Below are 27495 nucleotides of genomic sequence, written 5' to 3' on the forward strand. Positions count from 1 at the left end.
ATAAAAGTTTCTTCTGTAAAAAACGGGTGCTTAAGAACTTAAAGTTTTAGGGCCTGCGAGATAGTACTGCAAGTAAAGCACTTGCATTGCATACGGGCAACCTGGGACCTATTTCCATCACCCATATGGTGCGCTTAAACCCCATCAGAAGTGATCCTGAGAGCAGATCCAGAAGGAGGTTCTGAGAGGGCGGGGGGGGGGGGGCGGTGAGGGGGAGGGAGAAGGGCTGGGAGTGGAGAGGAGAGAAGGGGTGGGGAGGAGAGAGAGAGAGAGAGAGAGAGAGAGAGAGAGAGAGACAGAGAGAGAGAGACAGAGACAGAGACAGAGACAGAGAGACAGAGAGACAGAGAGACAGAGACAGAGAGACAGAGACAGAGAGAGAGACAGAGACAGAGACTGACAGAGAGAGAGACAGAGACAGAGACTGACAGAGAGAGAGACAGACAGAGAGAGATCATTTCAGGAACTGGGTCTTAGAAATCTTCGTCATTTCTGCACGGATAAATCCTGAAAGCACACAGCTTAATTATACTACTTCCGAAAAATGTAAACTCTTCCACGCTCTTTCTAGTTAAGATCCCTGTCTCTGGAACCATTGGGTGAAACCGGAGCGCAACCCTGTTCTTTAAGCCCTTGCCCAGCGCGGAGGAGCCGGCCCGTCCAATCCCATTGGCTCCCGCGCGCTCCTCCCGCCCCTTTCCGCTGCCTCCGCCCTGCGAGGCTCCGGGAGCGCGGGCGTGTGGCGCGCGCCGCCCTCCTGCGCCTGCGCGGCGTGCGGACGCCGCACGCTCCCGGAAGTGGGCGGTGTCGGCCCGAGTTTGTGTGGCCGCCGCCGCGGGAATAGCGAGCGCGGTCATTTATTTTTCAACGGAGAAAGGAAAAGGTGTTCGGACTGGGGGGCGGCGTCGCGCGTTCGTGTGGGCGAGTGTCGCGCTCCCCGCTGCTGTCTTCCGACGCGCCCCCCGGCATGGAGGAGAAGCCGAGCGCGCCGCCGGGCGGCGGGGCCGCGGCCCCCGCGCGGCCGGAGGCGCCGCGCTCGGAGCGTGAGGAGGCGCCTCGGCGCGGGAGCCCAGAGGTGAGGAGCCCGCGCGCCCCGCGGGGCCCCCACGCGCGCCCGCGCCTCGGGGCCCCGGCTCCCGGGCGCGCGTCACGGAGCGCGCGGCGGCCGGAGACCCGCGCGCCTCGGCACCCCTGGACGCTTCTGGATTGTTCCAAAATCGCGCCCGACGCTGCCCTGGGCTCTGTCAGTCGCGGAGCCCTCCCCCCCGTGAGGATGCGAGTGTCCCCAGCTGCAGTGTCAGCCCGGATTTTTTTAGTTATTTATTCATTTTTGGCCCTGTCTTGACGGACTCAGAGAGACACGCCGTGGGGGGCAGATTGACTCTTTTTTTTTGTTTTTTTTTAGGTGTTGGTTACTGCTGACAGGTTACGTAAGCAAATGGCTTGGTGGTTTTTGTTTTTGTTTTTGTGGGCCGTGGGGGGGGGGGGTGGCGGTAAGCACAGTCGGTGGTCCCCCGGAGTCACTCCGGGGTCCGAATGGGATGCGGGAGATCGAACCCCTGTCCTCGTGCCACTTGCTGCACTGCCGCTCCGACCCAGAAGCAGAATTGTTTTTAAATGAAAGGCTGGCGAGACTATGGTGGTAAGGCGCCCTCAGAGGACCCCCTGTTCCACCCCCGGCCCAGCGTGTGGTCCCCAGAGCATCTCCCTGAGCAGTGAGTCACGGTAACGCCCCCCCCAGCCCCCCCCAGCACCACTGAACGTGCCCCGCCCCTCCAAAATAATTGGAAGTCAAAGAAATTCATTCATCTATTTGACGACTATACTTAATTGATGACTACAGTTGATTGTAGGTAGTCTTAATATTAAACGGCCAGCTCTCTGGTCACGCAGAAATGGAATGATCTTGTTTCTGTTGGACACGGGGAGCTCGCCTTGCAAGGTGCTTAGGGACGGCTCCTCGGTGCTCCAGGATGTCCCCGGGGCGCTGGTGGATTTCAGGGACTGAAGTGGGGTTTCCTGCTTGCAGGGTGGTCGCAGCTGTAGAGGAGGACCTTTTAACACGAGATCTACGTGGGGTTCCTCTCTCTCCTTGGTGGGCGATTGGCTGCCCACGGGATCTGGTTCCTGCTCTTCTCACACCCTGCATTTTACACAGCTCTTGGGCTCTCGGTTTCCGTGACTTTGGGCCGTTCTGTGGTGGATGGCCCTTATGTGAGCGTCCGGTTCTGGGAATGCTCCCTTTGCCCTGCCTGCTGTACTTCGGAGTCTGGCAGTTATCTCAGTCCCCCAGATTCTAGGACCTGAAGAGTTAGTAGGTTGGGTGCTTAGCGTGCACACAGCCCTCCTGGGTTCAATCTCGAGCACCCCGTATGGTCCCCCAAGCCGGCCAGGAGTGATCTCTGAGCACTGCCCGAGTATGGCCCCAAACCGAACCAAACAAGCCACTCTCCACCCCACCCCCACCCTCCTCCACCTGAAGTCCTGTCAAGACGTCATTTATGTAGGGCAGTTTCAGAGTTCTTAAGGTTTGTTTTTAGTTGAGTATTATTTGTTAAAGATACTTCATTATATTTGTTTTGGTTGGGGTTACAGCTGGCTGCTACTCTTGACTCTGTGCTCAGGGATCACTCCTGGCATTAACGGGGTGGGCAGGGGATCATCATATGTAGTGCTGGGGATCTAATGCATTTCACTGCGTGCGTGGTGGGTGCCTGACCAATATGTGCGCTCCTGCCCACTTCATTATATTGGATAGTCTTAAAACTTAGAGATGTACAATTTAAAGCTGAACTTGTTCCAAATTTTCTTTAGCGAGTGTTACATTAAAAACTGCTGCTGGGTGCTCCCTTCACATGTACTAAAACACTGCCTCCATGATCTTAATGATAATGCAGGTTTGTTTTGTTTTTAATCTCAGATTGTTATTCCTTCCCCTAGGAATTAGCTAAATTTCTATTATATCTAATGTTTTTTTTTTGACTGATGAAAAATGCTGCATTAAATAATGTTGAATAATGTTACATTAAAATAATAAATTCCCACAAGTTGTGAGCTTGCCACAAACGTGTGGGGAGGGAGGGGTGCGCGGAGGGCAGTTAGGATAGAGAAGGGACCATTATGCCAGTAATAGTTGAAAGTAATCACTCTGGACAAGAACTGAGTGTTGAAAGTAGGTAAAGGGATATGCCTGATAACCTTTCAGTATCTGCCTTGCAAACCATAATGTCCAAAAGGGGAGAGGGGAGGGTGAAGGGGTGGGAAAGAAGAGTGAGATGAAAACTGCCTGCTTTAGAGCAGGCAGGGGTGAAGAGTGGAGGCGGAAGGGAGGAAGGGAAACTGGGAACATTGGCAGTGGGCAATGTACACTGGTGAATGGATGGGTGTTGGAACATTAATAACTTTTTAACTGTGTGTCTCAAGAGGATTCAATTAAAAGTTTTTTCTTTTAAAAATTAATAAAAGTAAAATACATTGCAGTAAAAAATCAGAATTCTTGAAAGAATTTTAGCTTAAATTCTGTTTCTAAGTTGTTCATTTTTTGTGAACAGATAATGGAGGTTTTTGTGTTTTTATGGGTAATGCATAGTTTTTGGACAATAAAATTATGGAGACATATCTCTAAAACAAGTAGGTATATAAAACATAAGAGTATGTATATGGTTATATATACTTACATATGCATATATGGCCAGTACTGTATGTAATGTGATAGATGAACATAGAAATTGGGGAGGATATCATTGTCACTGTGTATTATATAGTAAGCTATGTTTTTGTAAATTAATGTAGGTTTTAGAATTTTTTTTGTGCTTCTTAGTGAATTTACTTGAGCATCTATCTTTCGGTTGATTTTTTTTTTTTTTTTTTTGCCTGGGTGTGGTATGGTTTTGCCTACATCCAGTGATGTTCATGGGTTACTCCTGTCTCTGTACTCGGGGATCACTTCTGACAGTGCCCAGAGAATCATAGGTGGTGCCAGGGATTAAACTCGGACATGCTCCATGCAAGGCAAGTGCTCTACCTGCTGTACTCTCTCCAGCCCCTGAGAACTGACTCCTGACTTGAGCTTTACTGAAAGCAGTTTAGAGTTGGACAGAGGAGAGTTTAAAGATTTTATGATTTTTACTTTTTTTTGTTTCAGTGTCACCCCCGCGGTGCTCAGAACTTGCTCCTGGCTCTCCTCTCAGGGAATCACTCTTGGCAGGGCTTGGGGGACCATATGGGGTGTTAAGGATTGGACCCAGGTCAGCTATGTGCAAGGCAAATGCTCTACTTGCTGTACTGTAGCTCTGGCCCCAGGTTCATGGATTTCTTTGTAGAAATCATGCTAGCATATCTAGAAGAGACCTTGTGAATTAGTTAGACATTACTGTGGGTAATTTTTGTAGCTTGTGGATAATTTTTGTACCTATAGTTTTTGATAAGAATTAAGTGAATTGGAGAGAGAAGTTAGTCAAAGAGAACATCTGATTAAATTAATCAAGATTGTGGTTTTGGTAATAAATGTTACTCAGTGTACTTAAATTTTAATGTGAATGAAACTGGAATTTAAAATTTAATGAAAGCTTAATGACAAAGGTTAACTTGATTAAAATATATTAATAGGGGTCGGAGAAATAGTAGATAATACAGTGTGTGGGGCACTTGTGTTGCATGCAGCTGACCCAGGTTCCATCCCAGGCACCCCATAAAGTCTGTTCCCTCAAGCCCTGCTGGTGTGATCCCGCAGCACAGAACTAGGAGTAAGGCCTGAGCCTAACTGGGTATGGCCCAAAATCTAATAATTAAGTATCCAAGTGTCCTATATTTAATATATTGCAGAAGACAATTATTTTCTTATTTAAGATCAGTGCACTAAAATTTGTTCTTTTGAATGTTTGTCATCAACAGACTTCAATATAGTTATTTATAGTTATTTATGGGTAGTTCACATATAGGACTTTCAATGTCTTTCACAAAGATAGGAATAACTAATTCTTGTCCAGTACTTAGCATTACATCTCCAGTAAACGTGTCTTGCTTTAAATTGAGCTCTTAAATGGAAGATGACCCCTGAAGTATCAGGTTGATTTAAAAAAGTCAGGGACTTAGGCATATTTATGGTTTTTCTCTTACTCTGTATTTACAGTTCATTTGGGGACAGAGAGGAAGAATAGGGCTAAGGTGAACTAATATTAAGTACAAATTATTTTTAAAAATTCTGTGCATACCTAATTGTAACATTGCATGTGGAAAATAAATTATAAATGAACTTTTATGGTTAACAATCATCATCATCATCATCCCGTTGATTGTCGATTTTCTCGAGCGGTGTCAGTAACGTCTACATTCTTCCTAGCTCTGAGATTTTAGAAGCCTCTCTTTCCTCTTCCTTCCCAATGGTGCCATTGGAGGCTCTTTCAGGGTCAGGGGAATGAGACCCATCATTGTTACTGGTTTTGGCATATGAATACGCCACAGGGAGCTTGCCAGGCTCTCCCATGCCAGCACAATAAGGCATCTGTCTTGCCATTGGTGAACCTGGTTCAATCCCCAGTACCATACCTGGGTTACTGGCACTGCCAGGAGTGATCCTTGAGCACAAAGCCAGGAAAAAGCCCTAGACACTGCTGGGTATGACCCCAAAACAGAAAGGTCACAGCTTTCTAAAGTAGCAGCATAAAATGAAACTGTAAGTTCACAAAACTCAGCTGGTGTGCTGAAATATGTACCTGAAGGGAAAAAGAGCTAAGAAGGAAAAAAAAAAGAGAACACTGTAGAATGTGTATGAGGTAGAGAAATAAGGAAAGGTTCTCCCTGAGGTCACAAAATTTAAAGGCTGAAACATGAAGAGTGTGGGGGGATGTAACAAGGATGAGATGGCCTTTTCAGAAAAACAGACTTACATGTGCAAAGATGCTGAGGCACGAAAGGTGTGGACACAAAGGGAGTGAAAATTCCATATAACTAAAAAAAAGCATCAAGGAGAAAATAACACCAAGTAGGAATGGGGAGATACTATGCACTATGTCAAGATATTCAAAAGAACTAAAAATAAAAATGTTTGCAGTTGTCCTAGAACTGAACCAAAATGTGGAAGCAAAAATTGTAAGGGAGTAGTGGCCAGAGAGATAGTACAGTAGACCGGGCGCTTGCCTTGCATGCAGCTGACATGAGTTTGATCCCCAGCATCCCTTGTGGTCCTCCAAGCCACACTGGGAGTGATGCCTAAGCACAGATCCAGGTGTAACTGTTGAGCACTGTTGGATGTGCCTCCCTCCAAAAAAATAAAAACCAACAAGGAATAGGCAGATTCAGACATAATTTGAAAGTAGAACCAGAAGTCATCAAAGCACATGGGGTGACAGCAATGAAAAGAAGAATCCCATTGAGTTAATCCATTCAAATGTGGAATTTTTCCAAAAGTTGTATCACCTGATGTACTATGAATCCCATGTACTAATCTGGCCTATGCTGCTGTCATCATCATCCCGTTGATTGTCGATTTTCTCGAGTGGTCTCAGTAACATCTCCATTCGTCCTAGTCATGAGACTTAAGAAGCTTCTCTTTCCTCGTCCTTCCCAATGGTGCCGCGTTGGAGGCTCTTTCAGGGTCAGGGGAATGAGCCCCATCATTGCTACTTGTTATGTTGTGTTAAAGTTATGTTAACATCGTAGAAATTTGGGACTGCCAATGAGATTTGCATTTTTTCAAACTCTGATTTTGATTTAAGGAAAAAAGTTTATAGTAACTATAGAAATCCTGAGTTATGGGTTTCCCTGTCACTTTCAACTGAATGCATTTCCTTTTCCTTGCTTCCGAGAATATTTTGGACTTGATTTTTTTGTTTGTTTTATTTTTGTTTTGGACTCATACTTGGTTGTGCTGGCAAGGACGGGGCTACTCCCTGCTCTGTGCTGAGGGTATATTACAGTGCCAAGGATCCAGCCTGGGCCCTCAAGTGGGCAAAGCATGTGCTTCAATCCTTTGAGCTATCTCTCTGCCCTAATTTCCCCACCCTTCCGCCCCAATTTTATTTTTCAATCAGGCAGTTTCTGTTAATTTCTAGAATCAGGCTTAAAAATTCTCAGGAATTCATTGATTTATACATGTATAATGTTGTGAAAGTTAATTGAAAAGTTGGTTCATTGGTAATTTTAGAATCTTTGTAAAAAGGTGTATAATGGGTGTAGTATTAGTAGCCCTGCTATGCATTCTTATTTAATCCTTATAATAATCTTGCCCAAATACTGTTTACCATTGCCAAATGCCATTTGAGATATTATTATACTTTATAGATAAGGAAACTGAAGATCAGAGGCTAATAAGTAACTCTTCCAGGTTAGGAAGCTAGTAAATGGGGTTCTGGGCTCTGTACTGAGGTGGCTGTGATTTCTAGTACCAGCTCACTTTTTACAAAACTTCCTTGCCTTTAAAAAAAATGTTAATGATAGTTGGAAATGATCATTCTGGACAAGAACCGAGTGCTGAAGATTGGGGGGCTGTGGGGGAGGTAGGGGAGAGAGGATGAGGTGTCATAGGAGCAGACTGGGTGGGGGAGGAAAATTGGGACATTGGTTGTGGGGATGGTAGACTGGTGAAGGGATGGATGTTGGAATATGGTATGACTGAAGTACAGTCACTAATAAATTTGTAACTATCTTAAGGTGATTCAATAAAATTAAAAAGAAACATCTTGTTACTAAGAAAAGAGGGTAACTTGTATTGAAAATACATCATTTTCCTGTGCTGTACTCACTGGCTAGCTGCAAATGGCACTCTTCATTGTGCATGTGGAGTAAAGAGGTCTAAGGGATTTAATTTTTAAGATGTTTTGTTAACTATAACTATTCTTTTTTTCCTCTAAATTTGTTAGAAAAAGCAAAAATGTAGATATGATGGCCAAGAAACAAAAGGATCTAAATTCATTACCTCCAATTCAAGTGATTTCAGTGACCCAGTCTACAAGGAGATCGCTATTACAAATGGTTGCATTAATAGAATGAGTAAGGAAGAACTCAGAGCTAAACTTTCAGAATTCAAGCTTGAAACCAGGTAATTAAAAATAACCCTTTCAAATTAAGAGTAGTGCATGTGCATCCTCAAAGCTATTGTAAACACTGAAAATTTAAAAATCACTCAGAATCCTATCATAAAGTATTAATGATAATAGTTTAGACAGCAGCTGTAATTTACATTCTTTGAATCTGTGTGTGCAACTCTTGATTATTTCTATCAGTCTTTTTTTTTTTCTTTTTGGGTCACCACCTGGTGATGCACAGGGGTTACTCCTGGCTCTGCACTTAGGAATCACCTCTGGTGGTGCTCAGGGGACCATATGGGATGCTGGGAATTGACCTGGGTCGGCTGCGTGCCAGGCAAATGCCCTACCTGCTGTGCTATTGCTCCAGCCCCTCTATCAGTCTTTTGTTTTTGTTGTGGGTCCACACCTGACTGTGCTCAGAGACTCTACTTGCAGTACTCAGAGGACCATGTGGTGAGGGGATCAGATTGATCCCAATGTCCTGGATGCAAAGGATGTGCTCTAGCCTGTTGAGTTCTCTCTCCGGCCTTACTTTAGATCACAAAGCAGAATTATTTAGTCAAAGGCTAAGCCTTTTTAAAATCTATCAGCAATATATAGGTGTATGGACCATACCATATCAAGGGTTTCCAATCATTTTTAGTTGTTCAGTTAATACTTATATTTTATTTTATTAACAAAATTGACTTCCTGAGGCCGAAGAGATAGTAGAGCAGGTAGGCTTGTATGTAGCCAACCGAATTCAATCCTCAGCACCCACATTGGTCCCGTGGAGTGATCCCTGAGCACAGAGCCTAGAGTAAACCCTAAGCACAGCCAGATGTGGCTTCAAAACAAAAGCAAAACAAAAAACAAAACAGCAAAGAAACCAAATCTGACTCTTCGTTTTAAATTTTTTTGTTTTAAAATATAAATAAAAACAGAATAATAGTATACATTTTCCCTGGGGTGATCTTGGGAGGGGGATTTTGGCCAAATTTCTGGTCTGTGAAAGTCTTGGCTGCCACACTCACATCCCAACAGCTGCTATCGTGCCTCTGGCTATGCTCCATGCCTTAGAACTGACTCATGATTGAGCTACACAGAGATGCTAACCTGCCCCACACTTCAGGTACCAAGGGTTTTTTTTTTTTTGGGCTGAAATCTTGGGGCCTTCTTGGACTTGATTGTTGATTTCATCACCCCCTTCCCCCCCACGTCCCTATACTTTGAATGTCCAGGCAGCCACACCCATGTCCCACTGCTCCTCTACTGGCTTTTTAAAAAGTTATGAGTTCAAGAGACTCATAAATAAGTCTTGAAAGACATCAGCTAGCCACAAAAATTTCTCAGATACCTCTTCCTGGCTGAGACCTCTCGGGCAACCTCAGGAGTGGGGCAGGCCAGTTTCCCACCCTACCAAAGCTCCATCAGCCACATTCACGTCCTAACAGTTGTTACCATGCCTATGACTGGGCTGTCCAGTTATACTTTGTTTTTATTAACAAAATTATTTGATGTGATATCTTAAACCAATATCTTAATAGGAGCACCCAGATTGAATGGGAATGTAGTGTAGAAGCCAATTAATCTTGACTAACAAAAACATTTACACAGAAGGCTTAACTTGCAACAACAGTTTTGTAAACCCGAAGACAAGGACTTAATGTCCCCATGGCGAGATACAACGATTTTCACAAGTTTTCTTTCACTGAAATATTTTTTGATCATTCCATTAGCCATTTAGTGATAACAAACAATATAAAATAAATTGTAGACCTGCTACAGGGGCAGGCTTGAAGGCTAGTTGGAAAATACAGTGGTGGAAGGAAGGTAACATTGGTGGGATTGGTATTGGAATGGTGACTGTCTGTAACATCAGGAACAACTTTGTAAATGATGATGTTTAAATAAGTGGGAAAATAAATAAATTGATCAGAGAAATATTAGTAAACATTTTGTTTGATTAGCTTTTGAGTGGAATAAGTGCAGCTCTGTCTCTGTGTATATGTGTCAATGAGATGTATACATGCCATTTTGAATAATTTTTAGTTTTGTTTGAGCCATTGAGCATTAATCACGTTTGGAATCCAAAATGCATAAAGATTTTTGATAGTGAACTAGGTATCATGAAGATTGTGTGTAATGGAAATTGTTTCATGATTCTGGAAACCCCTGAATTTTTATTTTTTACAAGCAGTGTTCCTTCCCTTTTTATCTAGATGAAGCATTCCTATTTTTCAAAAGAGCATGTGTTACTTTTCACTTCTATATTGTCTGTCATAGTGCGTGAAAAATTTACCTAATTTTTTGCTGCCACATTATATTAAGCATGTATAATCTGTAGCTTACAGAAGATCTTTCTGAGCAAGATTTTTGCCCTTTTTAGGTGTGAGTGAAGATCTATTGCTCACTCTTACTGACTGTCATGGCATATAGAGAGCTAGGTGTATGTTTATATGTTTACTGAAAAACATAGAATTTCAAAATGTAATAAATTTTTATGTGCTACTCTGGACTTTAAAGTTATAGATGGAAAACTCAGTGTTTTTGAGAAAGCACACATTCAGAATATCACATCTTGCCAGTGCTATATAAGAGCAAGTAGAGTTTGAGACTGTACCAAGCAGCCTGTTTCAGGAACGGAGGGGTGACAGTTGAATTGATGAGCCAAGTTGGGGGGGGAGGGGGGGGAGAGAGAGAGAGAGAGAGAGAGAGAGAGAGAGAGAGAGAGAGAGAGAGAGAGAGAGAGCACTTTACATTTCTGTGTGCCTGTTTTCTGCCACATGATCTTACTTGTTACTGCACAGTGTTACAGAACATGAAACTGTGATTAGGCAATGCCTTGTAGTATGTTTTATGTGCAATATGCCTACCATGGGGAGTAGGAGCATTGGAAATGATACTGAGATGGTAGTTGCCAGATACGGTGGAACTCAGTGCTGATACCTGCTTACCTTGTAAGCAGAAGGGAGTCACTGAAGGTTGGTTTGTTTTTTCAGCAAGAAAGTGGTATTAGTGCTTAGTTTTTAAGCAAAGTAATGGAGGAGGAGGGCTTCTAGGATGGAGGAGTTTGCCATAGTCCAAGAGGCTAATGGCAGTCACACCACCAAGAATTATGCATGACCAGATTTTGAATACTTTTCTGAATTGAAATTGGCAAAACTAGTAATAATTAGGATATGGAGGGACAAGGGAGATGTTAAAGACTGACAAGTTTCTCACCAAAGCAACTGGAAACTCTTTAGCAAATAAAAGTTGAAAGTACATGTTATTTCTCAAGTCATATACTATTAGTGGAATATAAAGAAACCCACTTCTCATTTAAGACCTTACTGACATTGTTCTGCATATGGCTTACTTTGGATAGAGTATCTTCTAAATGAGTATTCCTAGTTAAGTAGATAGCAAACATTAAACTTTAAATGTTCAGTTTACAATGCCTTCATATTTATTTGGATTTTTTTTAGTTGCCTAACTCAGTGATTTATCAGCTGTTCATCTGCAGACCAGTCAATTCACAAAAATTTCTTTGTTACTTAACACCAGTTAACAGGGTTAAGAAAATTAAAAAACACTGGTATTTGTCCAATGGAATAATTCAGTATTAATTATATTTTTCATGTGACGTATGCTATCTTATATAAGGCAGTATAACTATGTGAGGAGCGGAAAACCTTTTTTCTGCAAAGGGCCTTTGGGTTGTTTATAAAATCATCCATAACTATACAGTTGAGACAGACAGTTGTGAATGGCTGAGGAGAAGCACCCAAAGTTGTCTCTTCATGTACCAAGACCAGACCGCATGATTTTATGGGGCTTGTGTGACTTGTAGACTGGATGTTCCCTACCCCTAATATATGTTGTCAAGGCTTATAGTTTGAAGTATAATCTATATTGGAGAATGTGCTTTTCTTAGGTACCTACAAAAATGAAAATTTATTTGTTAAAGGAAATATTTATGACTTAGTGAAATTAGTTTTTTGCTAACTCGGAGTCTTTGCTTTCTCTGCCCCTAATTTAACTACCTGTCTGAAAATCATGCCGTAACTGTTACTCTTCTGCCTAGTGTTGGGTAAGAATTCAGATTCTTAACTGAGAAATGCACCAAAGATTAATTTAATTCTTATTTTTTCTCAGAGGAGTGAAAGATGTCCTGAAGAAGAGACTAAAAAACTATTACAAGAAGCAGAAACTGATGTTAAAGGAGAGTGGTTACGTGGACAGTTACTATGACTACATTTGTATTATTGACTTTGAAGCCACTTGTGAAGAAGGCAACCCACCTGAATTCATACATGAGATCATTGAATTTCCTGTCGTTTTACTAAATACCCATACCTTAGAGATTGTAAGTTCCATTTTTAAATTTGGCAGCAACTTTTCTAAGGTTCACTGCTAAGGCAGAGGAGCTTGATTACTGTTTAAACTGAAGTGGTGTTTTGCTCTTTCTATATACCTGTTTTAGCTTCAATGAGATAGAAAACTGGAATAAAACTGATTCAGCGGGCTGGAGGGATAGCACAGCGGGTAGGGCATTTGCCTTGCACGCGGCTGACCTGGGTTCGATTCCCAGCATCCCATATGGTCCCCTGAGCACCGTCAGGAGTAATTCCTGAGTGCAGACCCAGGATTATTCCCTGTGCATCTCCAGGTGTGAACCAAAAAGCGGAAAAGAAAAAAAACCAGTTTCTGGAGAATATGACTCTTCATTTCCAGGAGCTGGATTATAATAGGTTCCCACCCCCCATCCCTGCCTTTCATTTTGATTATATATCTGGCTGAACATCATAATTTCCCAGGGATTAAAAAAAAATAATCCCACTCTGCTCCCAGAAATTCTGGTTTAATTTGGTGGGCGGGGGAGGGGGCATGGTTGATGGGGCTTGATGTCAGTCAGGTTTGAGAATCATTACTGTAGACTAGTATATAATCTGACAACGATTGTTTACAGGATCATCTTCAATTTAGAACTGGTTATCATCCTGATGAAAAGTTTATGGGGGAAGTGACTCATAACCTTGGCTGCTAAACTTATATATATGTGCTTTGGCTGTTGTTGTCAGTGATTTATTAATTCAGCAAATCAGCAGAATGCCTCAAACGTACAGTTTGCCATATAAAAATCTGAGGAAGAATCTTAGATTATCTGAGATAACTTGAGGAAGAATATATTATTTGTCCCAAAGTTAATTTTGTGGTATATCTCATGTCACCAGCTTGCTGGGAATCAATATAAAGACTTTATGTATTAAAATAGGTAAATTTTTTAAGGCCAGGCTTGTTTAGAGTCTCTTTTATTTTTAACTTTTTTTTTAGAGTCTCTTTTAGTTATATTCCTAACCTGCCAATTTGATTTCCCTGCCCAAAGTAGGTAAGAGGTTAATAAATTGAAAAGAAAAATTACAGCTGTGAATGCAGATAAACTGGCATGATCCAATAGACATCACTACCTAGCTCTTATTCAAGAACATTGTTGTAGTAATAATTCTCTCTTGTTTTCAATCTAATGACTTGTTGCCTATTTTGTTCCCATCACAGATAAACGTGTTTACATACTGTAAAAAGACTGCTTCATTCCACTTCCTGTCAGCTGTGCCATTTATTTGTTCCTTTATGGCAAAAAGTACCTTGAAAAAGTAGTCTTTGCTTCCTACCATTCTCACTAATCCACACAATTATTGGTTTAAATTATATATTCAGTCACATCATTACAAAATTAATTGCTCATTAATTTTGGTAGAATTGGTTGTTACATACTTGAAACACTTTCTTAAAGTGAAAGAAAAGACTTAATCCCTCTCCCGTTCTCTGTATAGATCCTCTCCCTCAGAGTGCTCATCTGGTTGCATAACTTTTAGTCTCTGTGTGCTGATAGCTTATAGACACCACCTGGACCTGAATCCAGACTACTGCTTTGATAGCTCTGCTTAAACATTTAAACACATTCCTGGTTGTACCTATTCCTGACCTGTTTCATCTTTGATTTTACCTGTTTTCAGTGATGATAACTATTAATTGTTCAGTTTAGAAGCCCTGGCGTCATCCAGGATTGCTTTTTCTCTACATCGCATACCCAGACCAACCGTGTCACTGCTTCCTTCCTTTGTCTTTAAAGTATATCTGAACCCTTTGGGGCTGGAGAGGTAGTGAAGTGGTTAGGACACTTGCCATTTACCAGGTCAACCAGGGTTAATTCCCAGCATCCCGTATTGTCCCCTGAGCACCTCTAGGAGTAATTCCTGACTGTAGAGCCAGGAGTATCCCCTGAGTATCTTTGGGTGTCAACCCAAAAACTTAAAAAAAAAAAACAAAAACTCAAAAAACCCAGCCACTTAACTGCACTATGACTAGTCCTGAGTTCAAATCATTTTTTTCTCTGGATTTATCATATGACTGGTCTCTCTGTTTCTAGCCTTGTCTCCATATAAGAAGCCAATTCTTTAAGCAAAATTGGTTCTTAGAAAATAAAAGAGGCCAGAGAGAAATGTTATAAAGGTCAAGCCATTATGGTGTTCCTCAAACCTGCATATCGTTTCCCGGTACTGCCAGGCAGCCCCTTAGCACAGAACCAGGTTTGGCCCCTAAACTAAACAGCAACAAAAATATAAGCTCATTTCTCTCCTCTGCTTCAGATGCATCAGTGGCTCTCAGTTAGCCCAGACTAAATAAGCCATATTTTAGATCTGGCTTCTTGTTACCTTGAATTGTGCTGTCGTTGATGTGTGTGCTGTTTTCAGAAATGCCAGGCATGCTCCACCTCCTCACTTACTTGGGTTTTGACTTAATTCCTTTCCTTATAGGTCTTGCTGCTTGTTCCCACCTTCCTTTGACTCTCTTTTCTCTCCTCCTTGGTCCTTTTCTAAACCTCACTTTCTGAATAACCTTACCTGATTATCTGTTTAAATGGTGTTCCTTAAACAGTGTCTTAGATGCTGTATTTCATTGGTAGGAGCCATACATGGTAGAACTTATGGTACACTCTCTGAAGTCCCTGGGGACCACATGGTACCAAGGATCAAACTTGGACCTCCTTGCAAAGCAGGAATTCTAGCCCTATGAGCCATCTTCCTGGCCCTTGACTTTTTTCCAAAAATGCTCATATCCTATTAATTTGCCATGTTACTTATTTAAATGATTGTTAAACATTTAGTCACTCATAAAACATCTGTACTGCAACATTGTTCATTTTTATTTAAAAGTTTTACTGGTAAGGAAAATTGCAGCATATGTTTAAAATATTTTTCCTTAAAATTATAAAGTACAACATTGATCATTAAAAGACTATATACTTGGATGTAGCCCTCCTCCTCCCAGTAGATTTTATTTGTGAAATTCAGCTAAGCAGAATTTTCTTTCTCCAGTAGAGTTAGGCATTCTTTGCCTAACTTTGAAGTGCAAATGTTCAGGTAACATTACTACAGTAATTTATGATTTATGTCATCAACTTAATAGCTTGTTTGTAAGAAAGAATTCTTAGGAAGTATAAACATTCACTTTTTATCTTAATTACACATTTTTCAATCACAAAGAGTATTTGAAAAATTTTTTTCCTCCTTCCTAGTATTAAGAATTGCTAACCTTAAATCTTTGGACTTTGAAATGATCCTTAATTTTTAACAAATAATGTGATTCAGTTTAGGGAGACAATATAGGACCAGAGGAAGAAATAAACCCTTAGCAATCTGAATCTAATAAGATGCTTTACTCAGTTCACAAAGTTGTGAATGGAAGGTAATAAGGTAAGTATGAAAGCTGCCCGAAGAGGCTAAAAGTGATTATAAAAATATACCAGTAACCTTGTGATTACTACATATCATATAGTCAGTTTTTCACTATTTAGTGCAGTTTGATGGAATTTTATTCTAAAGGTTGTTGGAATATTTGCTATTACTCCAAAGACATTACTGCTATTTAGAAAGCTTACTATGTTGAAGTAGAACAGATGTGAGTAGACTTCAGTTCTAAAATATTATGGTCAGTATTAGCAACATTCTGCTCATCAGGGAAATGTTTACTTAAATTGCAGTTTGAAAGGTTTAAACAAGTGCTTTTAGACACTTGTTTTTATCTTAAAAATATTTTTAATTACAAAATTAAATTTTTTAGCTAAAAATTAGAGTGCTCTGGGAGGGGAGAATTATCCTTAAAATGGTAAAACTTGAGAAACATAATTGCCTATAAAATGTAATCTCAGGTTGCTGCTTTGGTCATGTATTATGTGTTCTGCAACTGAAGTCAAAGAAAGTACTTTAATCTGTTGTCCTTTCTTGTAGGAAGATACGTTTCAACAGTATGTGAGGCCAGAAATGAACGCACAGCTTTCAGATTTCTGCATAAATCTAACTGGAATTACTCAGGTTATAATTCTGTATTCCTTATTCTAGAATGTGAAATATTTGAAAATAGGGATTTATTTTCTACTTTAAAAAGTTTGTTAGCAGTTTTGTCTGGTTAAATATATTTTGAATTATGACTTAGGGGAAAAAAATTTACAAACAGATGAATTTCTCATAATAAAGCAAGGCAGTGGTTTTCTGGGGATGGGATGTAATGTATTACCCAAGGGGCAGAAGGACATTTTTGGGTTGGTCAATTTTTTTTAATGTCATGATTGTGGAGATGGCTTTATAGGTATATATGAAAATAAACAAAACTTAGTTCCAGTATAATTTTTCTCAGCCTTTCCTTTTAGAGCTGCTTATAACCTGTATAATTTAATTTTTTTTAGGTTTTTAATATTTGGTTGTATTTACAGTATGAGAGACCCCTTTGTTCATTTCCTCAGTTTCTTTAGTTAGTTATTGATACAACTGGAAGATTTTTAGTGTATGCTGTGTTTGACAGGGTATGAGGGATACAAAGATGGTCAGGTGAATCTCTGTCATCAGAATCTCTGTTTGTTCTGACTTGACAGAATAAGTCAGGAGGACAGCTAGAATAAACTGGTGATCATAAGATGGTGACTGATAAGTTAGTGCATGTCTGTGCTTTATCAAAGGGTATTATGAGCATCTATAAAAGGAACTTCCTGGGGCTGGAGCGATAGCACGGGGGTAGGGCGTTTGCCTTGTACACGGCCAACCCGGGTTCGAATCCCAGCATCCCATATGGTCCCCTGAGCACCACCAGGAGTAATTCCTGAGTGTAGAACCAGGAGTAACCCCTGTGCATCGCCGGGTGTGACCCAAAAAGCAAAAAAAAAAAAAAAAAAAAAGGAACTTCCCGTGACAGAAGGAATGGGAGGGCTCTCCTAGAAAAAATAACCTCAGTTGACTTGGTGAACTTAGGCTGAGTTATAGTAGAGAAACAGGTTTTAGTAAAGTGGCTGGGCATTTCTAGTGTGCAGGATGGTTCATATATCCATTACCTGCTTAACAGAAGTGGCTCTACATAACGTTAAAGTGAAGGAGGAAGCAAACCAGATCATGGAGAGTCTTGAGAGTCTGTCTATTTTGAATGTTGGGGAGTGTTGGAAGCATTGATAGAGTGAATCAGATTTATATTTCAGGAAGATTACCTATGTGTAGTATGTTATTCTTGAAATAAATGTGAACTTCGAGGGGCTGGAGAAATAGCACTTAGGGTTGGCACTTGCCTGCGATTGACCTGGGTTCAAACCCTGGTACCCCATATTGTCCCCCAAACCCTGCTAGTAGTGATCCTTGAGCTCTGCTGGGTATGCCCCCAAAACCAAAAAATAAAGAAATGTGAGCTTTGAGATAGCAAGACTATTTTAATTATTTTGTGGGGTTTTCTTGCGGGCGTGGGTGTGGGGAGGCAGTTTAAATCTTGCAATTTCCAGGATTGAAATTACAACAGGTCAGTGCATACAAGGCAAGCCCCATAACCCTTGTATTCTCTCTCCAGCCCAAGGAGAAACTTGGTGATTTTGAACTGAGAGGAAATTTTCCTTACTTCATGCCAGAGAATCAGCCTCTAACTTGAGGCCTTAAAACAAGAGACCCTTGGGAATGATTTCAGTTATTAATTTGGGGGGTATTATAACTTTACTTGAAAGCTATCCTTAATACTTGGCTATAATTTTAATTACCTTAAACATAAAATATAGGACCTTAGCCAAGGAAATCAAGAAGAGTTTAGAAGATAACACTTTTTCTGTTCCTTTCCATGTAAAATACCTGAGTTTTTTGTAGTACAATATATAATGACCCTGATTTTTATATTTTTGTTTGCTTATCCTCAGGATCAGGTGGACAAGGCTGATACTTTCCCTCAAGTACTAAAAAAAGTTATTGACTGGATGAAATTGAAAGAGTTAGGAACAAAATACAAATATTGCATCTTAACAGATGGGTGAGTATTTTGGAATCTTGTTATTTTTTAATATTAAAGATTAAAGATGTGCTTAGAATACAGAAAGACATTACTAAGCTTGATGTTATATATTGCTTTGAGAAAGGAATGTGATGTATGTTAATAAAAAGCCTAAGAAGACTTAAACTCTTTATTTGTAAGAATAGCCTAGTATTGGGGCAGGAGCAATAGCACAGCAGGTAGGGCGTTTGCCTTGCACGTGGCCAACCCGGGTTCGATTCCTAGCATCCCACATGGTCCCCTGAGCACTGCCAGGAGTAATTCCTGAGTGCAGAGCTAGGAGTAACCCCTGTGCATCACCGGGTGTGACCCAAAAAGAAAAAAAAAAAAAGAATAGCTTAGTATTTATCCTATTCTGTTTCTCTTGTTTTTTATTCATAAGGTCATGGGATATGAGTAAGTTTCTGAATATTCAGTGCCAGTTAAGCAGGCTCAAATATCCATCTTTCGCTAAAAAATGGATCAATATTCGGAAGTCATATGGAAACTTTTATAAGGTAAAATTTCTGTATTATACCATTCTTGATAAATTTATTTCACTTAATTAAGTTGTGACTTATAAGGTCTTTTCATAGAGAATGGTAATGTAATTTAGTTGTTAGATTCCATATTCCAAATTAGTGAATAATTATATATGCTTAGAGAAAATTTTCTCACTTGTTATTGAAATAGATTATATATACTTGATATTCAGTGACATTTGAAACTGTAGGGGCATAATCAATATGTAGACTAGAACAAATGTACCCTCTAAATTTTCATTTTATTGATTCTTAATATATTGTACATTTTAAAAATAATATGGCTGATTGGAGAGATTGTACAGGTGTTACAGCACATGTCTTGAATGCAGCTGAACCTAGTTCAATCCCTGGCACCAAATGGTTCCCCAGGCATTGCAGGGTGCAGCCCTGAAGGCCCTGCAAGGTGGCCAGGAAGCTTCTGCACCTTAAGGCCAGGGGAGCATCTTTGGTTTTGATTGAGCATTTTGTTGCAGGGTGGGGGATGCTCTGAAGTACTTGTTGATTTTCATTTACTAAACTTTTCATGTTTCTAAATTATACATTTGTGCTACTTTTTGAATTTTCAGTTTGAGTTGTTAAATGGAAGATAAAGATTTTTAACTGTTAAAAATGCACCATTCCCTGGTGTCCTACCCCTTCCTGCATCTTTCTAACATGGTTATTTTGTCTTTATAATCAAATCCTTAAGCATTGTTAATAGTTGCATGACAATGCAGTGTAGTCATAACTTTTCCTTAGATTTGATAGTTTACTTTTGTAGTTACTTTCTAATCCAGAACTTTACGATCAAATTGAATCATTTCTTTGTTAAAACAATCGGATAGTCTGCCCTTTTTTAGTTTTCTTTTTTTCCTTGGTTGTTACCCTCCTGGGAACATCCAATTTAAACATCCTTTAAATTCTTTGTTCTTTGGGATTCTTTTAAAATTATCCTAAATTTTCTTTACTTCTCTGCTATGTGTTAGATCTTGAATCATCTGCTCTTTTCCCTGATAACTTCATTTTGATAACACATCCTGGTGTAGTATCATGAGAAAAGATGATTTTCCTTAAAAACATACATCTTCTACCCACTTAATCACCCACTTAATCCTAGAACTGCCTTAATGTATACTTCCATGAGAATAATTTTCTTGGAGTCTATTTCCTCTGTTTTTGGACCACATATAGCTGTGCAAAGGGCTCATTCCTGGCTCTGTGCTCAGGGATTATTCCCTGCTGTATATAGGAGACCATGAGTATGGGAACAGAACCCTGGTCAGCTATATGCAAGGCAAGAGTCCTACCTGCTTGGGGGGCCCAAGAGATAGTACAGTGGATAGGGCGTTTGCCTTGCATGCAGCCAGCCTAGGTTCAATCCCCAGCATTCCATATGGTCCCCTGCGCACCTCCAGGAGTAATTCCTGATTGCAGAGCCAGGAGTAACCCCTGAGAATCACCAGGTGTGACGTTTCCCCCCCCACAAAAAAAAAAAAAGTCTTACTTGCTCTAGTATCTCTCTGGCTCTCTTGTTTTTCCTTATAGTTTTGTTGTTATGTGTTCTCTATTCTGTATTAGCTTTGCCTGTTTTAAACTTGATTTGCCTGTTTTAAAACAATTTCCTTCCTTTGTAAGGATTAGTAATCCATTGTTAGAAATTTTTCTTTAAGGACTGCATGAATATTCGATTATGTATATAACAGATTTTGTTCATCTGTTGAGGGACATGGGTTATTTCTACCCTTTGTTTTGTTTTGTTTTTTTGTTTTTTTTGCTTTTTGGGTCACACTTGGCGATGCACAGGGGTTACTCCTGGCTCTGCATTCAGGAATTATTCCAGACGGTGCTCAGGGGACCATATGGGATACTGGGAATCAAACCTGGGTTGGCTTTGTGTAAGGCAAATACCCTACCCACTGTACTATCGTTCCAGCCCCTATTTCTACCTTTTGATTATAATAGTGTTCCAAAATACTTGATGAGTCTCTGCTTTCAGTTCTATAGGTGTATGTAGAATTGCTGGACCATATAGTAATTTTGGGCTTACGCTTTTGAGGTATTTTCATACTGTTTCCCACGGTGGTTAAAATGTTACATTCTCATCAGCAGGGCACAATGGTTCCAGATTCTCTGCATCTTTACCAACATCTATTGTTTTATTTTCTCTCTCTCTAAAAATAGTGGCCAAGTATGCATTAGAAGTATGATTAACAATATTGTAAATCCTGATACCTCAATAAAAGTGACTTAAATTTTTAAAAGTTAATAATGACCATTGAGGGTCAGAGAGATGGTACAGGAGTAAGGCATGCAGCCAACCCTATTTCACTCTCTAGTACCACTTATGGTCTCCTGAGCATTACCTGGAGTTAGCTCTGAGCTCTGAGCACAGAGCCAGGAATGAAACCTTGAACACTGCTGTGTGTAGCCCAAAAGCCCCCCAAAAAAGAAAAGAAATGATAATAATAGTGGCCATGCAGGGAAAATAAATAAAAATAAAAACAATGGCAATCTAATAGGGATGAAATGGCATCTCCTGTGGTTGTGATTTGTATTTCTTCAGGATTAGTGATGTTGGATCATCTTTCCATGTGCTTGTCCATTTGTATTTTCTTTGAGAAAGGTTTTACCTTCTTAATCAGTTTTGTTATTGAGGTTTAGAAATTTACTATAGTATATTTTATTGAATAATAGTCACCACTGCATAATTATTATACTCTGCTTTTAAGTGATACTAACACCATTTGGGGGATAAGGGGAGGGTTTGGGCCGACCTGGCTGTGTTCAGGGCTTACTCCACGAGCAAGACAAGTATGCCTTACTGTCTCTGACACCTGGCACAATTTTTTTCTCCCAAAGCTTTACATAGGGGCTGGAGCCATAGTGTAGTGGGTAGTATGGTTGTCTTGTCTTGCACATGGCTGACCTGGGTTCAGTTCCTGACTCCACATATGGTCCCCTAAGCTGGCCAGAAGTGATCCCTTAGCATAGAGCAAGTAAGCCTTGAGCATTGCCTGGATGTGACCCCCAAACCACTGTCACTGTCATCCCGTTGCTCATAGATTTGTTCGAGCGAGCACCAGTAACATCTCCATCGTGAACCTTGTTACTGTTTATGGCATATCGAATATACCACGGGTAGCTTGCCGGGCTCTGCCATGTGGAAGGGATACTCTCAGCTTGCCGGGCTCTCCGAGAGGGACGGAGGAATTGAACCTGAGGCGGCCGTGTACAAGGCAGACCTACCCGCTGTGCTATCTCTCCAGCCCCCCGAACCACGTCAAAATGAAATAAAACAAAAGCTTTACATAATGGTTACAACTCAAATTTTGCCCAAAATTTAGCATAATAGATTGTACAGTGAAATGTGGTATATTCTGAATATTAATCCTTTTTTTTCGAATATATGATTTGCAGATTATTTTCTCTCAGTTGATACGTGGCCTTTGGTACAGAAGTTTTAATTTTGTTGTTTGTGCTTTTGCAGTCACAGCAGACAAATCCAGCTCCGTGACCTTTATAAACTGTGTTTTCTTCTGAGTTTTTGGTGCTTTTAGCTTGGTGTAAATTAGACTTTTCATTCATTTTGAGTACATTTAAATGGAGTAGAAGATTGAGATCCAGCTTCATTCATTTTTGCATGTAGATACCCAGTTTTCCTAGCACATTTGTTAAAAAACTATTCATTCCTATTAAAATGTTCTCAGTCCCATTGTTGAAAATCATTAAACATTTATGAAGTCACTGTTTTTCTTTTGATTGGTCTTTATGTCTATCTTTTTGTTTGTACCTCTTGATTACTGTAGTTTTGTAAGTTTTTTTTTAATTTTTATTTTATTGAATCACTGTAAAAAAAATGCAAAGCTTTCAGGTTTAAGTCTCAGTCATATAATGATTAAACCCCCATCCCTTCACCAGTGCCATGTTCCACCACCAAGAACACAAATATACCCCCCTCCCACCCACCCCTCACCTAAGTAGTTAATGATCTTCACTTTATTTTCTCTATACTTTGAATACATTTGATATTTCAATAGAGAACTCACTATTATTGTTTGGAATTTTCCCCAACAATCAGGCCTGCTGAAAAGGCATCATTTAATAATTTCTTTTCATTGCTGAGAATAAAGACTATGAGCTCGCGGTTTTGGATTTCTGATATTTTAGCTTAGTTCACAGTCTAGATACCACAGTCTAGAAGACCTCTCGGATCATAGTCTTTAGTAGCAGAGGGTCTGTTCAGTGCGAGGCAGCTCCGGATCTTACCTGGGCGGGGAGCGTGCCGGTAACGCCCCCCCTCCTACAAGCCACGTCACTGCAAACTCATACCTCTGGGTTGGGAGTCTTAGGAGGTGGCTCTCGCCACGTGGGTGTTGCCGCAACCGCCATTTTCCGAGCAGAAAAACAGAGTAGAGAGGGAAAATCCCTCCCCGGGCGGCAGGGGTCTGTAGCACAGTTCACAGTCTAGATGCATTTCTGTAAGAAAGCCGCTCTGGGTGCCAAAATGGGTTAGAAGACCTCTTGGATCATAGTCTTTAGGAGCAGAGGGTCCGTTTCGAGTGCGGCAGCTCCGGATCTTATCTCAGTTTTGTAAGTTTTAAAGTCAGGAATAGTGAAAAAAAAATTTTTTTTTTCAAAATTGCTTTGGTTATTTGAGGTTCCTTTAAATTTTGTATAAATTTTAGGATGTAATTTTGTTTTTCTGTAAAAAGCTCATAGAGATTTTGTCAATGATTGTATTTTGTACAACATAAGAGTAATTGCAGTATTAGCTGTGAACTGAGTTGTCCTTTTTTTTTTTAAGTTCCAGTTATCTTTATTTATTTTTTTTTAGTTACAAAGTCGATCATGATTGGGTTTCAGGCATGCAATGTTCCAACACCCATCTCTTCACCAGTGTACATTTCCACCACCGATGTCCCTAGTTTCCCTCCCACTACCTCCCACACCTGCCTCTGTGGCAGGTACCCCACCCCCTGCCCCAATACTTTAGTGTCTAACTCTTGCCTCTCTGACTGTTAATTCTATTTTATTTTTGACTTCTTTGTATTAGAGTAATTTCTTAACTCTTTTTTGATAGTTCAGGGTTTAGGACTACAGGGCCAGAGTGATAATCAGTACAGTGGATGGGGCACTTGGCTTGCATGCGGCCAACTCAGATTCAATCCTGATTCTATATATGGTCCCCTGAGCTTAGAGCCAAAAATAAACACTGCACACCTCCGGGTATGGCCCCAAAACCAAAAAAGAAAAGGAAAAGCACAATTTTGTGTCTTGATTTTTTTTTTTTTTTGTACTGTGTGACTTGTATTTATGTACTAGTTCAAATAGGGTTTTCATGTACTGCTTAAGCTTTTATACTGCACTGTAGTACTGTCGTCCCATTGTTTATTGATTTGCTCGAGCAAGCACCAGTAACGTCTCCATTTGTCCCTGTTGTGTGCTAGCTTATTCATTCAAGCTTTTATACATGTGAGATAATGTTAACTGCAAAGAAAAAAAAATTTCCCCAATTCTGATGCCTTTTTCTTTTTTCTTGATTACTTCCTCTTGTTAAAAACTTCAGAAAAGTATGTTGGATGGTAATAGAAGTGGTGAAAGTAGCATCCACCTTGTTCCTGATACAGAATGAAAAGCTTTCCTTTCATGGTTTACCATAGTCACCATATGTTATTTTGGTTTGTACGTACATAGTCTTTTATTATTTGTAAAGTAATAGTTATTCTATTCCTAGTTTTGAATTGTTTTTTTGTTATGAAGAGTTTTTGCTTTCGTAAAGAGCTTCTTTGCATCAGTTAAAATAATCATGTCGGTTTTTTTATTCTAATAATATGGTATGTAACATTGTTGTAATATTTTGCAGCATTCTGGCATCTTAGTAATTAAAAGGTGAAAGATTGATATGACCTGAAGAGAAACATCAAGTTAGTTTTTTAGTAATCAATGCATTTTGGTCATAGTGCAAAAGCGAATGATTTAAATAGACTGGCATTCTTGAGGATTTTTTTCAGTAATACTTGTTAAGAAATAGTAGTCTATAATTGTTTTGTTACTGTTGTGTTTCGATGTATGGGCCATACCTGACCATGTCAGGGCTTATTCTGGTTCTGCACTCAGAGTTCACTCTAGGGGTTCATGTGTCTCACTAGAAATTGAAATGAGGTTTACATGTAAGGCAAGCACCTTAAACTCTGTACTATCTCCCCTGCCCAGTGTTTTTGGTTTGGGCTTGGTATTCATTTAAAGCTGCTTCATTGAACTCTTTGTCTCTCTTCTTCAGGTTTTTTTGCTTGAATTGTTATAAATTCTTATTTAAATATTTGGAAAAATTTACCATTAAAACTCAACATCTAGTTCTGAGCTTTTTTTTTTGGTTGTTGTTGGGAGGTTATTCATCTCTTATGATTTCATTAAAATCATACTAGCGTTCTTCAGATTTTCTGTTTTCATTATTCAGTGTTGTAGGTTGTCTGCTTCTAGAAATAGTATTTTTCACCTACGTTTTTGGAATGTGTTGAGAAAGTTATTTTCAAAAGTGATATTTAGTGGATGTTTCACTATGTGAAATGCACTGTGATAATTATGGCTTAGGATACACTATGATGTTTATTGTAGTACTTTTGTATAATTTGTTTTGTGATTCTTCCAACAATCCAATAGATAAATATTTTCAAATTTCAGATAAAGAAGCTGTGACTCAAAGACTTACATGGGACAGCTATATAAACTAAAGCTTAACTGATCTTTCTAATATGGATATACAGAAAATAGAACAGTGATTCTTCATAGTGGAGTGGAAGGGATGTTTAAATAAAGAGTGTATAAGTTTTGGTATTTGTATAATGCCACACAACATTGTCTTCTTTATTACCTTCAGTTAAGAAAGGCTAAATAATTTTTGCTATATCTAAAAAGTTAGTCAAGTTAAATAATGCGTTTAAAAAAGTACCAAGCAGAGGAATGAGTTTGGGTTAAAAAGGTAAAGAACTTCAACTTAGATACCCCAGTCAATATTATTTCACAAGTGTTCGTTGAAATTTTTAGGTATCTTGAGGACTCTGTTTTTTTTATATGTTGGTTTTTATGATGGGGGTCAGGGAAAGGAATTAGGTCACATGTTTGTGGTTGAGGTTCTGGTGTTGCTTAGAGGACCTTGTGATGCTTATGTGCAATCCTGGGGCTCCTGCAAGCAAAGCATGCTTTGCAGCCCTTTTGAACTATATCATTCTGGCTCCCCTTGACAATGTACTTTTACAATATCATTTTAATTTTTTGGCCTGGGATGGCATCTAGTATTGCCCAGGGGCTCTTTCTGGCTCTGTACTCTAGTCACTCCTTGTGGTGTTCAGGGGATCATATGTGGTGCTGGGGATCAAACCAGGGTCTGTGTGTTCAAGACATGTACCTTAATCCCTTTAGTATTTTTCCAGCTTAAAATCATTTTGTGAAAGAAAATATTAAAGTTTGCTTAGTTTTTCTTCATTTGACTGGTAGAATTTGTCTGCTCTTTAACCTGTTTTTTTGCTATAACTTTTTAATTTCTTATTTTTAAACTTTCTGTTGACATATTCAATACTAAAGAATGATTTACTTAGCTGTTTGTTTATTTTTTCAGGTTCCTAGAAGTCAAACAAAGTTAACAATAATGCTTGAAAAACTGGGTATGGATTATGATGGACGGCCCCACAGTGGCCTCGATGACTCTAAGAACATTGCTCGAATAGCAGTTCGAATGCTCCAGGATGGTTGTGAGCTCCGAGTCAACGAGAAAATCCATGCAGGACAGCTAATGAGTGTGTCCTCCTCGTGTCCAATAGAGGGCACTCCAGCTCCACAAATGCCCCATTCTAGAAAATAACAGCAGTGTTTGCTCCTGGATTGTTCACCATAACTGGAGTTTTTCCAAAGAGGTAGCAGAGGAATATTTACGGAAATTGTTCAGCAGTGCAGGATTTCAGCACCTTAAACGTCTACAATCTTAACTACAGTTGTAGCTATACATGTGTGGGAGCAGACTCCAGGGGGAGGGCATAATTAATTTCTTGTCACCAGCACTTTTATACAAACAGTGTTTGTTACCCAGAAACACTTCCTGCTTAGAACTGAATTTTATAATTCAAGGTGTCTGAGATTCCTATGGTTTTAAAATGAAAGGTTTGTTAGCTCTCCCTTGAACATCATCTCATTGACTTTTATAGTGCTTGATTATTTCTACATTTACATCTTTTCTTAAAATATAAAAGTAATTGTGAGGGGTGGCTTATCTAGCCTTTGGATTTTAAAACTATCTTAAGAGTTTTTAAGTTTGAGATTTAACTATGTATGATAATTTTTTATGAAGTACTTGGCACACATAGCTGCCTACATTCATTTTCAATTGGAAGACTTGTGATAGAATGTAAAGCCTGGTTCAGCTTCAGTTATCGATGACAATTAGTGGAAAATCAGAAGAAAATACAGTTTAAAGAAATAGAAGGCTATACTTTCCACTTCGTAATACATAGATAAATCAATGGTGAGCGGGTGGTTACCTCCTTATTATTAGTGACCATGCTTTGAGGTAAACTTAAAATTAAAGATCACCACTTCATTTTACATTTGTATCCAACGGATTAGGTTAATAAAATCAAATACTGCTTTCTCCCAAA

At 39.7% G+C, this 27495-nt stretch overlaps 1 protein-coding gene across 1 annotated transcript; it reads left to right on the forward strand.

The window, feature by feature from the left end:
- The first annotated feature begins 805 nt into the window (after nt 1-805).
- Nucleotides 806-27495, forward strand: ERI1 (exoribonuclease 1). The gene is made up of 7 exons (XM_055135781.1): nt 806-1075; nt 7860-8038; nt 12147-12357; nt 16283-16366; nt 18214-18323; nt 18727-18841; nt 26463-27495. Exons 1-7 carry the CDS (start codon nt 968-970, stop codon nt 26703-26705), a joined length of 1050 nt encoding a protein of 349 aa, XP_054991756.1. The 5' UTR covers nt 806-967; the 3' UTR covers nt 26706-27495.

This window comes from Sorex araneus, chromosome 1, assembly GCF_027595985.1.
Source record: "Sorex araneus isolate mSorAra2 chromosome 1, mSorAra2.pri, whole genome shotgun sequence".
In the NCBI taxonomy this organism is placed as follows: Eukaryota; Metazoa; Chordata; class Mammalia; order Eulipotyphla; family Soricidae; genus Sorex; species Sorex araneus.

Coding starts and splice junctions, on each gene's coding strand:
- ERI1 (XM_055135781.1), top strand. CDS start 968: ATGGAGGAGAAGCCGAGCGCGCCGCCGGGCGGCGGGGCCGCGGCCCCC. Junction 8,039..12,146: donor GAATTCAAGCTTGAAACCAG/GTAATTAAAAAT, acceptor ATTTTTTCTCAG/AGGAGTGAAAGATGTCCTGA. Junction 18,324..18,726: donor TATTGCATCTTAACAGATGG/GTGAGTATTTTG, acceptor TTTATTCATAAG/GTCATGGGATATGAGTAAGT.